This window comes from Carassius auratus, chromosome 31, assembly GCF_003368295.1.
Source record: "Carassius auratus strain Wakin chromosome 31, ASM336829v1, whole genome shotgun sequence".
NCBI lineage: Eukaryota > Metazoa > Chordata > Actinopteri > Cypriniformes > Cyprinidae > Carassius > Carassius auratus.
In genome coordinates this window covers 27,832,827-27,847,570 of record NC_039273.1, presented here as the reverse complement: position 1 = coordinate 27,847,570, position 14,744 = coordinate 27,832,827, and the positions used below count along the sequence as shown (strand labels likewise).

The 14,744-nt window shown below is 35.0% G+C and overlaps 1 protein-coding gene across 1 annotated transcript; it reads left to right on the top strand.

Moving 5' to 3' along the window:
• The first annotated feature begins 8,599 nt into the window (after positions 1-8,599).
• Positions 8,600-9,416, top strand: LOC113051151 (C-C motif chemokine 3-like). Its single transcript, XM_026214744.1, has 3 exons — positions 8,600-8,834; positions 8,991-9,102; positions 9,189-9,416. Exons 1-3 carry the CDS (start codon positions 8,765-8,767, stop codon positions 9,316-9,318), a joined length of 312 nt encoding a protein of 103 aa, XP_026070529.1. The 5' UTR covers positions 8,600-8,764; the 3' UTR covers positions 9,319-9,416.
• Positions 9,417-14,744: the final 5,328 nt, after the last annotated feature.

Sequence of the window (14,744 nt, the reverse complement as noted above, 5' to 3'; positions counted from 1 at the left end):
CTTATTTCATAAAACATAGATTCTCAGAAAATAAAAATAAATAAAATAAAATATTTCATAAATAAATACTGTACATACTTTTTAGGGTTGTGCAAGAGAACATTCCCTAACCTTGAGTCTTTCCCATGAAGAACCATTAGAGGAAGAGGAAGATTTTCATGATTCAAAAGCTTTTAATAAAGATTTGAAGATTGAAATGTATCATTTAAATGGGGGGGGGGGGATATGAAATATTCAGTGTTTTCAGGCAGATACAGGGCAATGAATATGGCAGCAGGAAATCAATCATTTTCTAAAGTGTTTTCATTAGAGAGAAAAATAAGTGGAGCAAGGGAGAATGTTTTTGTGCATGGAGGGTCTTTGGATGTAAAACTAGAATCCGCTTATGAGTTTGTAAAAATATGAACAAACTCAGTTACTAAAGACAATGTCTGTGTGTTGCAGATCAGGGCTGTTTTTCTATTGGTAAATATGAACAATATTATTGAACAAATTAAATCTAGACGGAATAATTTTTTTGTTTTTTTCTAGCAGTAAGATTTAAACATCTATATTAAATAAGATTTACAAAATAAAATACAAACCATTCCAGAATGGGTAACAGTGTTGTGAATGACAAATTTACAGACTGACTAGCTAGTCAACTGCAAGTGTTCTAGCTAGTTTGGGACCAAATGTTGGTTTATAGATGTTGATAAACCTATTTTTTATTAAATAAAATCAAAAATGAATAGCTGAGTGGTTGAGCTGTCTGTACATGCATGAATACAGTCAAAATGCTTGATGAATGAAAATGTTTTAGTTTGTTTTTTGTTTTGTTTAAAGTAACCATTTTAACTTTTTTGCTTATGAGGAACTGAAATAGTTTATTAATAGTTTAACTTATCTAATAATTTTCACGCAAGTAGTGACATCAAAGAATATGATATTCTAAGAAAGTGCTGTTCACATTTCCCTTTTGCCGGACTGCAAGACTGTGTCAGGGTTAGACTGTTATACTCATGAAAGCTCACATCAAGTTGCTAATTGTTTCAGACGTAGAGAGCCCTTGCTTGACAGAGCTGAAGATGAGCTGGCTGACATCAATGAACCCGGGTCACGAGGACTCATGAGAGTGTTACTCAGCACACAGTCCTGAAGACATTCTCAAGTATGTGAGGAGAATGCCTCCAAGTATGCAGCAAATATGATTAGCATCTCTCCATTCTGAGTTGAACAATAAGTCTCTGGAAATTTTGTAGTATTTAATGTCTTAGATTAGAAACACAAAAAGCATCTATCTATGTGACACCTGGACCTTCTCATTAGAGTCTTTTTGAGAGACAATGTGACGTCATGGTTTTATTTATTTTGCATGTGTGGTATTTTGTGATTGTGTTGATTTGTTTTGTTTGAGGATGCTTAACAGACATCCACTCTCTTTTTGGAACTGAGGTAATACATTTCATATGTCATATATATATATATTATATATATATATATATCAAAGAAATACTGACCATCATCAACAAATAGATAATCTCCATAAACATTCAAAAGTCTGTGCACACAGCTGCAAATATATAGTACGCAGAATAGATTTTGTGAGTATTTGTCTCCCCCTAATGCATGACAATAAGTAGCACATGTAAAGTTTTGATTACCAAAGTTTAAAAGTGAAGTCTGAAAGACTTTTTTCAAAATACATTCTCTTAACTTAACCCAGTTTATTGTTCATTCAATTCTAAAAATATTCCATTCATGGGTCTGTCTCCCCCAAAAGTGTAAACAACACATTGAGACACCCAGATACCATCTAAACCAGGGGTCAGCAAACTCGGTCCTGTGATTGTCCTGCAGAGTTTATCTCCAACTCTAATTAAACAAACCTGAACCAGGCTATTAAGGGCTCACTAGGCATACTAGAAACTTCTGGGCAGGTGTGTTGAGGCAAACTGGAGCTAAACTTTGCAAGACACTGGCCCTACAGGACCAAGTGCGGAGACCCCTGATCAAAACATGTGCGGTCAGATCAGATATGCCAATGAAGAGAGTTTGGGTCTAGTTACTGAAGTAGGCTGAGCCAGAGGGTGTTTACCAAGTGTGGGACCCGGGCTGACATGGGAATAGTAATCCAAATTCGCCTACAAGCCAAAATCTGAAGACTTACCAAAATCCACAGAGATGGAGAATGGAGTAAAACAAGGGTAAATGCTGGCGGTAATTTACAAGACTTTGATGGAATGTTTGAATTTCAATCAAGACACTGAAATAGTGGAGTTTCTTCTCGACAGTTTAGCTAAACTCCAGTTTTTGCCACATGCAGGGTTGCCAACTCTCATGCATCTGCCGTGACACTCACGCTTTGACTTCAGCGTGAGATTGATGCTAAAAGCGTGAGTGTCACACCAGATGCGTGAGAGTTGGCAACCCTGCACATGTTAGCTTGTTACTGTCTTTTGGTGCACATGTCAGCTCTTTACTGTCAAACCCCATATGAAATGGCAAGATACTGTAAAGATAATACTTATCCTTTTGTATATTATAACAGGCAGTTAAACTTTTTGCAGACAATTTATACGCACTGAGCTTTCTCGTGAAGCTGATCTGAGAGTAAGAAATAATAGCATGTTATCAATCTGCTTGTAATTCCAGAACACACAGTTATAAGTAACCCAAAATAGCTTCTTTCCACATAAAGTTATTTGTGTAAAGTATGTGCAGTCTGACATTATGATATATGTGGTCACATATGTAGCTGCTCTCTTTTCCATGTATTTAGAAGGGAAAACAGGATGCATTGGAAATCTGTCACTGTGAGTGGGCCGGGAGCAATATCTCTGTGGGCAGAATGGGAGAATCTTGTTCAGCCGTGGCCGAGTCTTGAACTTCTCTCCTCGGCATGGGTGAAGGAAACACAAGGGCACTGCCCTGTTTGTCTTATCCAAATGTACAACCCAACCCACTCGTGCCTAGATAGTCACAATGACCCATTCATATTTATAATAGAGGTTCAGTTTGTTTTGATGCATTTCACTTCCTGTAGTGGTCATTATCACAGAAGATTCACAGGAATCACTTGACTCTGTTGTTATAAAGCCTAAAAAGAAGTGTTTTAACTCTACCCTGGACATTTCTCTCTTTTTTTAAAAGACATTATGCCTTATTAATATTATATTTGTATTATTATTATTAATTATTATCATTTCACACACACATTTCTGAAATTTACAATGAAAATATATTGAATAGGTGTCTTCCCATGACTCAGATTGCTAGTCAGATTCCCAGTTACTGCTTTGCAAGTCAGTTTGACTGAATATATGTTTTAGGAGATGTCTTCTTCCTTCTACAGCCAACCAAAACACTGGTGACGCACCAAAGCCCTTCTTCCATGAAATGTCACAGTGGAATGTCTACTAGAAGTGCTATTTTACAGCTGCGCTCACACACAGATGTAATGCGCTGAAAGGCTGATTTTTGACCTTTGAGGTGAGAGCATGTGCGGAGGATGGAACAAAGATGTTCGCAAAAGTCCCAAAGTTCAACATGTGATTTTTCGTTTGGCAGATTTACAGTTTGAGAAAACCGATGAGGTGATAAACACACGAGGGATAAAGCAAGAAAAATAAGTCTGATATATCTGAGAGAGATGTAAAGAATTATCACCGTAACAGCATGTAACCTCTAAAAGACAATAATTAGACATTACTGTCGTAGTGTTGTGTAGTTAGAAAAACACATTGAAATTCCTTTATCTACTTTATTTAAAGCAATGAATACAACTGGGTTGCATTGGATAACATCTTGTTCCAGAACGAGGTTCAAAAGTCTTCTGGTGCTCTTGTCGAGTTAGTTTAGATCTCTTGAAAGTCTCTTCTCATGAGGAATTTTCCCAAACTCATCTGAAAGAACTGCTAGCTGTGCTGTCCTGGGTCAGAGGCCCTGTCCCATACCAGGAGAGTTTCAAGACACTGATTTGTGTGTTTGGACATGTTTTAAAAAGCTAAATGTGAACTTTAAAGCAATAGTTGTCTCAAAAATGTCAATTGTTTGATTATTTAGTCACCCTCATTTTATTCAAAACAAGCATGCTGTTAATTTATCTGTGGAACACAAATGATTTGTAAATAATGACAGTATTTTTTTTTTAGGTGAACAGTTCCTTTTGGCGGTTGATAATATTGTGCTTGTCCTTGTTATGAAATACGTTTGTTATAAGTATTATTATTTTTCTTTTTTGTATTTTTTGGAAAGCATGGTGAGCTTTACACACACTGGACCTATTTTACATCACATGGAGTGAGTAATGACTGTATCTGTATCTGTCCCATGTTCTCAGCAAACATGAAGACCCAAAGACTAAGGCTCTCAACGAGGGGACCTCAAGATGACAAAACAAGCTTTAAAATAAGATAACTCTTCTTTTAATTCACCCTGCCGAAACTGTCTTGAAAAACCTGAGGAAGCCTGTAAGTGCAATTTCTTGAACTGGAAATTCATATTCATAAAATTGTAAAAACATCATAGGATGTCTTTTATAATGAATATAAATGTTTTTCTTAAAAAATAAATTATGCTGTAGAAATTGGAGGGAAAAATAATATTTTTTAATATCCAGTAAATCACAAATAACTGGAAAAGTAGTGGAGCCTTCAAATATTGTTGTGAAGAATGAATAGCTTCGAATTCTTGGTCTTTCCTACCACATCAAGTCCTCGAGCAAAGCAATGATTATCATATGATTTAGGTGGGGTTTTTTTTTTAGTATGTGAAACTGAATACAAAATACCTAAGTATTATCCCTAAGTATTTATACCTAAGTATTAGCATAAAAAGGCCGATGCTGATTCTCTGTGAAGACTATTAGACAATGGTAACTGTAGTTGGTTAACCAAACCAAACAGATATTTGTCTGTGGTTTATCAGTTTGATAGTCCAAGAAATTCAGTTCACCGTTGGCCAGTACGCAGTCGACATTGGCATTTGCAAACAAAACACCTCTTATGGAGTTGTTCTCCTCTTGAATTCATCCCATCACATGGCATTTTTCTAGTACAGTTGTCTTTGTTTGCCGATTTCTCACACTCATGAGAAATGATGAAACAAAATGGATGCAGAAGGGATTTTTGTGTGTGGTTATTTTTTTTTTTTTTGCAGGGTAACCTTTTGTAACTTAATTTGTGTTCGAAAATGAGGAGGTTTCATAAATACAGTCAAAACCACAACCACATATTATGCCTTGATCAGCAAACGTGCCATATTATTCTAAATTCTGACTTGCCAGCAGTGTTTTTGTTAATCAACTAAAACTAAAACTGTTCAAATTTGTTTTCAGTATTTAAAATAAAACTGAAATAAAATTGAAATATTAGATTTTAATAAAAAAAATTAAAGTGAGAAACGTTGAGAAAACCTATTTACAACTGCAATTGCAGCAATGTAAATATTGTTGTCTTTTCTGGAATGCCATCTATATTGGGTTGCCTTCTTACACTGGATGATAAGTCACGGTTCACAGGGTTTTGATAAGAATGAGACTGAAAGGTCTGTTTCTCATAGCTGTGAAGGTTCCTGCACAATTGATAACAATGATGTACTGCATCCAATTAATGACAAATGACAATCTTAAAACAGCACAGGGTTTCTGAAAACAGACAGTAATGCAAGTAGATAAGAAAGGGGTTGAGGAAAGTCAAAAATACAGACAGTACTATTTAGAAAGGTACACATTCCTGTTTGCATGGGCCTTTTGTCAGCTTCCTGTATCCTGTGTGAAGAGAAAAATAGCCTGTGAGCATGACAGGATATGCAGTTTTTTTTTATATATCCAATGTGATTTATTCAGTGGTTATGCTTATGTTTGGCTTAAGTTCAGAATTATTAGTATTATTTTTTTAATTATTTGTCAGAAAAATCACGATCAGTTTTTATGTAATTATGAAATTTATGAAATTTAGTCTAACCAAGCAGTACACCATATTCATGAATCTAAATGGGAAAGTTAAGACCCATTGGAATGTACTATATCTCTTTTTTGTTTTGTTTAGTTTTTTTAAGGTAGATATCAACTGCTCTCATAACAAGATGTTTTGCGATGGCAAATGATTTCACGTGTAATAGTACTGCTTAGTGGCTCGTCTCCTGAACTGCCTCTTACGTGGTTCCATGACTGAAGTCATGAAGCTACTTATTTTACTGCTGTAAGACATCCTGACATCTGGTTTTAATGATACAGGCTGCTCATTTGTGAGTAAGATCAAAAGGTTCAGGTGTTTTTTTTTTTTTTACAAGATCTTTAAACCAGTAATATTGGAAAGGTTTTGACAAAAAAAAGTCTAAGATTTCTGGCAGAATAATGTACACCAGCTCTCCAAAGATCAAAGCTAATCATGCATCCAAAGAGACATACAAAATGTGAACTCTAAGCTGTATAGGACCAGGACAGAAAGCAGTATTATATTATATTATATTATATTATATTATATTATATTATATTATATTATATTATATTATATTATATTATATTATATTATATTATATATACACAAACGCACACACATATACAACTTTTACACACTTTCAGCAGTCAAATAGATCATCCTTGCAGTAAAATATTTTGTCATCTAATTTAAAATTAACTTTCTATAGTAGTTTCTAAAGTTTCTAAATAATATTCAGAAGTTTTATTTTATGTAAAAATATTTTTATTAATTTGTAAAAAAAAATGTATTTAGTATTATTCAATGTTACTGAAATTAATTTTTAAGGGTGAGATAAAAGAACATTAATATACATGTTATCACTTACAATGTGTATATAAAATAATCACAACTATTATTAGTATTAGAAGTGATATTAGTATTTATGTGAATACATTTACATTCTAGTACTTATATACAGTATATTTTATTTTTATATGGAAGAAAAATAATTGGTATTTGAGTACTCAGTAAATGTGGGGTTGAAAAGGAAAAAATATAATGTTCTCATCAACCTGACCTCCCTCTGTGGTTCTATTTGGAGCTCTGTGGTTTCATATCTTACTTTTGCAAAAACCCACACCTGCTTATGCATGAGTCAAAGACGGCTGAAGCCTCAACTTTAATCATATCTATCTATCTATCTATCTATCTATCTATCTATCTATCTATCTATCTATCTATCTATCTATCTATCTATCTATCTATCTATCTATCTATCTATCTATCTATCTATCTATCTATCTATCATCTATCTATCTATCTATCTATCATTGATAGATTCTTCATCTTTCTGCATGTACATTTTATCAGACAAGCAGATTAATATTGTAAACTACATTTTAAAGTCAGTTTTAAATACTACAGAAAATCCAACCGGGCTTTTGCTTTTGCTTTTGTACTTGTGTTTCTGTTTTGGTGTGTTGATATTTTATATTATATTTAGAACAATTTTCACTATCACTTAAAAAAAAGCATGCATCTTTGAGTAAACCTACACAGGAAATCGAGAGTACAAATGAAGTCCAAAGTTTATGCACTAAGCCTCAAGAACACTCGGAACAGGATGTTATAAGACTCTGAATATAATGCTGACATTTTGCTAGAGCCAAGTCACATTAATCATATCACTACGTATGAGTCCTTAAACCTGAAAACTGACTGAATGGCGTTTATGTTGTTGTTGTTGTGATGGCAGTCATGTTTGAAACACGCTCCATGGTATTTATTTCTACTTTTTAGATCTTTGATTTCTCATAGAGCAACTGTTGTTATAGAGGTATGTTTGAGCCTAAGAATGGAAATACTGATGTCTATATCATTCTTAGATGGAATTTTCTGACTTCATAGTCATGTGTGTTAGAAACAGGTCTACATAAAGAACAAGCACAATGGTTTTCGAGGAGGTTCTGTAATATTCGGCCTGATCAATGTCCTGACATGTGCAGCCCAAAGTAGGATATGTGGTAAAACAAAAGGTGTGAAATGAGCTATTTAATAAGTACCAAGGAATCAAAGGAAAGAAAAATCATAAGAGTTACTCAGTAAATTGTTGTTTTCATATCTCTGTGGTTGAATTGATTTTAAACATGATAAAGAATCGTGATAAAGCATTATTTATGTGGTATAAACTCTTTGAGTAACTGCTGATATTATCTGCATTCGGATCACACTGTGTGCAAATCTGTTAACCACACAAAACACTTTCAGTCCAACCACTTTTCCACCTTCACCGAAAAGTAGAGCTCACCATTTCCTGCATTGAGCCCCAGACTCATTTTCCACCATGCATTTGCAGAAAGGGACTTTTCTTGCAGTGCACAGCACCTTTGAGCTTTGGGTACCTTCTTGAGAAGATGAAACCTGAAAGTGTAGATTTTAGACAGGTAATTGGTAAATGGGGGTCCTAAGGAGGGTCCATCATAAATGCAAAGATGTTTTCTATGGAATATGAAAGAAAAAGAAGTAAGAAACAAAATATGGCAAACTCAAATCGACCACGTGTCTCTGGTTACCTGTGTCAGCAATTTAGTCGAGATTCAAAGAATTGGGGAAGGGTACAACAGGAAGTACTACCTCTGCAGGCCACATCACGGTTTTCCCCATGCGTGTGATGTCACTTGTTTCTTGTCGGACTGAACCCCTATAGGTCTGTATTGTGGAAAGTACAGCCTCACCCCTTTATAAAGCGGACCGCATCAGTGAGGCGATCACCTTCGAGACGATCATCTTCGAGACGATCAGCCTTCGATAAAGCAACCAACACATCAAGATCTGATCTACGAGCAACTGCAGACCCAAACATGAAGCCCTACTGCATCTTCATCACCTGCCTTGTGCTCTTCGCTTTCTGCTCACTGGCACGCAGTGAATGTGCGTCTTTTACTTTATTTCTTTATTTTTAGTTAAACATTAGACCATTAATAATTGAATCTATATTTGTTAGGCGCTTTCTTGATTTCTAAATGCATCCTATTCAAATATTGATTTATATTTAGTGTTTTTAACCCTTTTTTTTTCTTCTTGCAGTCAGCCAAGGTCCCGATAAGTGCTGCTTTTCTTTTTCCAATGTAAGAATCCCAGTAAAGCAGGTTGAGAGTCATCATACTACACATCTTGAGTGCAACAGGAATGGTGTCATGTAAGTTTTTTTGTAATGTCTTAATTAAAATGAATTGTTGATTAATTATGTGAAATCATGAACCCTCTTCTCTTTTGAATTTTCAGTGTCATCACAAAAGCCCAAAGAGAGATCTGTGTTGACCCGACAGAGAGATGGGTTCAGAGACTGATCAACTTCGTGGATAATCAAAACATGAAGGAGATGTCACTCAGCAGCTCTGAGGACAGCGAATAAGATATGAACAGCTCTTCTCTTTTCAGACTATTGATTAAAGTTTTCAAACTGATTTTAAGCTTTCATTGTGAAAAATAAATAAAAACATATGCACCTGCACAATGCTGTTAATCAATTATTTATGTTATATATATGTATTCAAAGTATATCTAAACTAACATTGTTGAGTTTAATGAAAACCTGTTTAAATTTTAACAAATCCATACAATAAAATATGGTGAACCAAAAGTGGATTTTGAACATTATTTGAAAATAAAATGCAATAAAAACATCTTAATTTAATAATAACCGCAATATAATACTACTAATAATAATAACAATAGCTGACTTTATTATATTACATTTACTTGGGGAAAATGTGGTAACATGCAGACCCTAATTCTCCCTTATCTAATCCTTAAATATTACTTAAATGAAGCTTTACTGTTGTAAATGGAAAGACAAAAGAATTATGAGGGTAGATTATTCCCCTGTTTAACTGTTAAACTTGCACAGGACAACGTCGCTGTCAGATTTCACAGGCTTCATGTTATTGTACAATTACAGTATCTTTTACAGGCAAATCTAGGATGCTAAAATTATCTGATGCCTATTATTATTATTATTATTATTAACTATATCTTATACAAATGCATCAGTAAGTTGCAGTATATGGGCGATATGTAATATGTAAGATATATAATAGACACACAATATGTGTAAGTGTGAAGGTAGTCTATTATCTAGGCTTGCAAACTGTCCTGTATTAGCCAGGACTTTCCGTATATTGGGCCTAATTGATTTGTCCAGTACGAGACCTCCCTTGTCCTGTTTACTGAATGCCACACTGATCCAGCCACTGACTGATACAACAGCAGCAGTGCTGATCACGACACTTGAGAATGATGACACCTGCCATCATCCAATCATGAATCTTTCAGTCGAATACTAATTCTTGGGCACACTGTTACTGAGGCTGTCAGAAGAATTTGTGTGGTTGGTTGTTACCACTGTGTGAAACTGTGGGTGGGACTTTTTTGTGTTCTTTTTATATTCAGGCATTTGACATTGTTGCTCGAGCATCAACTATTTTCCTTATTTTACTGATTCACTTATTATCAATCATATTGTTGTCCTTTATATCCATATAAAATGACCAAGGTTTTTAAATCTTACTCTATTATAATTTCTTACTCACTGGCAGGTTTTTGAAATCATATCCTTTTTTCTGTTTTGGTACCTTCTCCATCATGCATTATTTTCCCAAGCTGAGGCTGTGTTACTCTTCTGTTCTTTGTTTTCTTCTGTCTCTTTCTCTTCATTTCTCTCATCTTATTGTTTCTTTGATTTTTCTTTTCTAGTTTCATGTGTTATGGTTTCTGTTTCAGTTAGTCTTTTTCTTTATAAAGTTTTTTTGCATTTGATTTCTGTTCATGATGGTATATCTCATATGTCTCATATTGGTTACTGCAAAGAAGCTTCCTGTGGCAAAAACTCATAACATGGGGGCCTTGATTGTAATTTAAGTCACAGTGTATAAACGCATCTGACAAATGTAAGACAAATGTAAGTGTCCTTCTCCTTCCTTTTTTATTGAAAGATGTATGGAAATGGAATATGGGTGAAAAATAAAGAAGGAGAAAATTGGGAAACAGGAAAATATCAAATTGTCTTCATTTATCAGGTTACACTTGTCAGCAATTAGGGCTAGGTTCACAGAATTAGGAAACGGTACAAGAGGAAGTACTTCTACCATTGTAGACCACATTAAGTTTTTCTCTTCTTTGTGGTATCACCTGTGTAAGGTCCACACACTTGGCCCAAGGTAAGTATCCAGTGGTGGCTGAAAGTTTCTTGTATGTTCGGTCTTTTCAGCACGCAAAGTTATTCAATTGAAGTTTAATTCTAATCGGACTCTATTTTAATATGACCTGAAATTTAAATCATATTAATTGGTTGCTGGACAATTTCTAATTATTATTATTCTGACATTTGATTATTCTATTTATTTTTTTATATTATTGCACTCGTTCATTCGGGTGCTCATGTCGCTCAAAAAAATCACTTTGGCCTTACTGTATCTTAAGGTCACATTCTTGTCAGTCTTGATTATTAGACAGAGGTAATTGGCTAATACTTTAGACGGACGCTCCTACGATTGCTTATTCTAAAATTACTTTTAATTAACCCCATAGATTTGTACACACTTGAATAAAGTAAACATTTTTCTAGTCAGAGGTCAGGGACAACTACTATAAGCTGACCAACATTACTTTCCCTTATAGTAGTTTTGGTATGGTCATGCCATGGTTTCCACTGTACACTTAGCTAGAGTAATATAACAATAAACTGAGGTTAGGCTCACCCTATTTAGGTTGGTCGAACAACATCCAGTTGACCTAAATGGAAATTCCCTATAAGCCATTACAATCTAAGTCAGGGTTATCCAAATCTTGCCCTGGAAGGCCAGTGCACTGCAGAGTTTAGCTCCAATCCTGATCAAACACACCTGAGCCTGTTAATCAATGTCTTTGGGATCATTAGAAAATCACAGGTAGATGTGTTTGATCAGGGTTGGAGCTAAACTCTGCAGTGCACTGGCCCTCCAGGGCAAGATTTGGATAACCCTGATCTAAGTACACTTGAACTAATACCAAGCGTCAGCTGAATCTCTAAAGATACAGTTGATGTGCCCTATGCTCCATCTCAACTGAATTTTATTCCATTACTAACCTGATGCAGGAAATGCGGTAACAAGGATGCGTAATCTACGGAGTCATTCATTACAGAGTAAAACAGAATAGAATCAAATGAAACAATTTATTAACAGGTAAATATGTATAATGCCAATTACATAGCCAACTCAAAGTTATCAATACAAGACATAAAATTTTCAAAGATGGATCTAGGAGTAACATGCATACCTGACTTTTAGAAAAAATATACAATATAGAGAGTGTGGACATACTCCATACTATGGGTTCATCTGGTTGCAGAAGTGCCCCGACACTTTTGCTGCAATCTTTTATATACAGCACCAAGATAAAACATCCCCCAAATGGAGGCACGTACAAACAATTAGAATTTGCATTAAGCCAGGTCCCAGAACAGAAGATAATTTACATGGAAGACCCTGGGAAAGGGCACTCTCATTACAGTAAGCAAAAAATATCTTAACTCTTACGATCTGTACTGTCTTTTAATTTACTTTTGTAAGATTGAGACCATTGTACTACTCGCCCTGAGACTATTCGAATGATACCAATGGTTAAGGAAGGGGATGAGAAGAAATTGATAACATACATGAGAGAGGTGTTTCCTGCACCTTTACTCTGTGGGGTGTCTCGATGATGCTCGTATATGTTTGTATTGTCTGTTTCTCAGGAGATCAAAGTATCTGAGGTTCTTTCATCCTTACACCTGTTTCTCATCGGACTGCAGCTATTGATAGCTTTCAGTCACATGACCAGCTCGAAGACCTGGGCGGGCAAAACATCCATAAAACTGCAGCACTATCAATTTTCCATCTGTTTCACAGTTGCACATATTTAGATCACCTCTCAAAAGAATAAAACAAAGGTCGGCGTATGTAAACAAAATACAAGTTTTGGCCATTTGCAATCCAAATTTTAATTGATTGAGCAATTAATATGATCACACACTGTATTTTAAAGCATATGCCTCTTCGCTATTAAAGGATTCCATCTCAGCCTTTAATTTTCTCCCTAAAACTGATAGTACCTTGTGAATGCTTTTAATTGACTGACTGAATTATGTGGTCATAAATGGTGTAGTAGAGCTAATAGGACTTGATGTTTTAATCCCTGTGGAAAGTTAGCATGTCTGATGTCAGCAGCGGTACAGGGGAGGGGAGGAAAGAAGGTTTGTTGCAAATGTTATTTGAGCACCTTAAATTATCCAGAACATTAGCGAGTGTTGTAAACATGACATCTCTCTTATCTTCTGAAAGAAAACCATCAAAAGTCCATCTGCGTAGCACAAACAGCACCACTCCAGCAAACATTATTTCTCTCCCTACAAAGTGCCATGCAAAGGCATCATTTATGCTTTTGTCACTTCCCTCTTATGAATTCATGCACAAATATAGCAATTTTATAACAATTTTTGTGTAACCAAAATCTCTTTATGCCAATCTCTGCCTGTCGAGACACCCACTACTCCGACCTGCAGAGACTACACTCAAGTTTGTTTACAGGCTGAATTAGGAATATCATGATAGTGGTGATATCATGCTTTCAATGAAGCCCTGGGTCTAGCAGTTTTTACAGAATCACATGATCAATAGTCTAGACTTTAGCTGGCACAATCAGGTTGTTTCAATTCTGAGCAGTGAATGTTTTCAATAATCAATAAGGAGCAATAATGAATGGTTTAAAAAATATTTGCTTATCAGGTTGTTATTTTTACAAAACATTATATATTTAAAAATATATATGGCAAGAAGTTCCATTGTCAGCTGATGTCTTTCAATAAAGTGTGGTAGCCTATGTCTTTATGGCTGCTGTAAATACCACCAACCACAAGATGGCACTGTGACAGAGCTTCCAGATGCGCATTACCCTCCATGCTTTATATATAAAATATAAAAAGGACTAGTAACAGTAATATGCTATTCCAAATTCAGCATCTAGCACTTGTTTATCCCAATCATTTTAAACGTAACTAACGTGAAATAAAAAAATAAAAAAATAACGTCTACAAGATGGCTTATCTAACTTCTTTAAACTTTCAAAAATACAAAGTTTATTTTTTTGTTACATGATACTTGCCTGTTCGCCCCCCCCCCCCATACAGTTCAGTCTACTATATGTTAATGTTCAGCACAGTGCAAAACGAAATACATTACAATTTACAGTACAATGCCACTTGCTTTTTTAAACATACAGTACAAACAGGGTGAGTATAGGAAAGAAAATGTAGCAGAAATAAATAAAGGTATGTGTAATATTTTGCTGTGTAATAATGTATAATATATATATATATATGTGTGTGTGTGTGTGTGTAATGTTTGGTTTATTACACTGCTGACAGCTGTTCTTTTTCCTTCCTTATTTTGCATCTTTATTTCTGAAAACTTTGTCCTTTTTCTTTTTTTCTTTACTAAATCCAGCACTATGCATCACACAAAGAAACATTACTAAATGGCTCTTTTGATTGACTAATGATAGCTAATTCAGTAGCACGCTGAGGCTGTCAGCAACATTTGTGAGGTTGATTGTCACTGTGTGAATCTGTGGGAGTTTGGCACGTTAACCCTCCCATTTTATTTTGTCTTTCCTTCAGGAGTTGCTGTTCAAGAAAAAATCTGATTTTCTTTTTCATGAAACTCTCTTTCTATTCAATAAATTTCTTTATTCCTCAATCTTTATAGCCACATGGACTACTATAATTTAATGTTGGTTAGCATGGTCCCGTTTGACCCTGTT

What these genes read in the sequence shown, in the direction of transcription:
- LOC113051151 (XM_026214744.1), top strand. Translation starts at nt 8,765, where the DNA reads ATGAAGCCCTACTGCATCTTCATCACCTGCCTTGTGCTCTTCGCTTTC. An exon ending in CTCACTGGCACGCAGTGAAT is followed by an intron (nt 8,835 to 8,990) that starts GTGCGTCTTTTA and finishes TTCTTCTTGCAG; the next exon opens with TCAGCCAAGGTCCCGATAAG. An exon ending in TGCAACAGGAATGGTGTCAT is followed by an intron (nt 9,103 to 9,188) that starts GTAAGTTTTTTT and finishes TTGAATTTTCAG; the next exon opens with TGTCATCACAAAAGCCCAAA.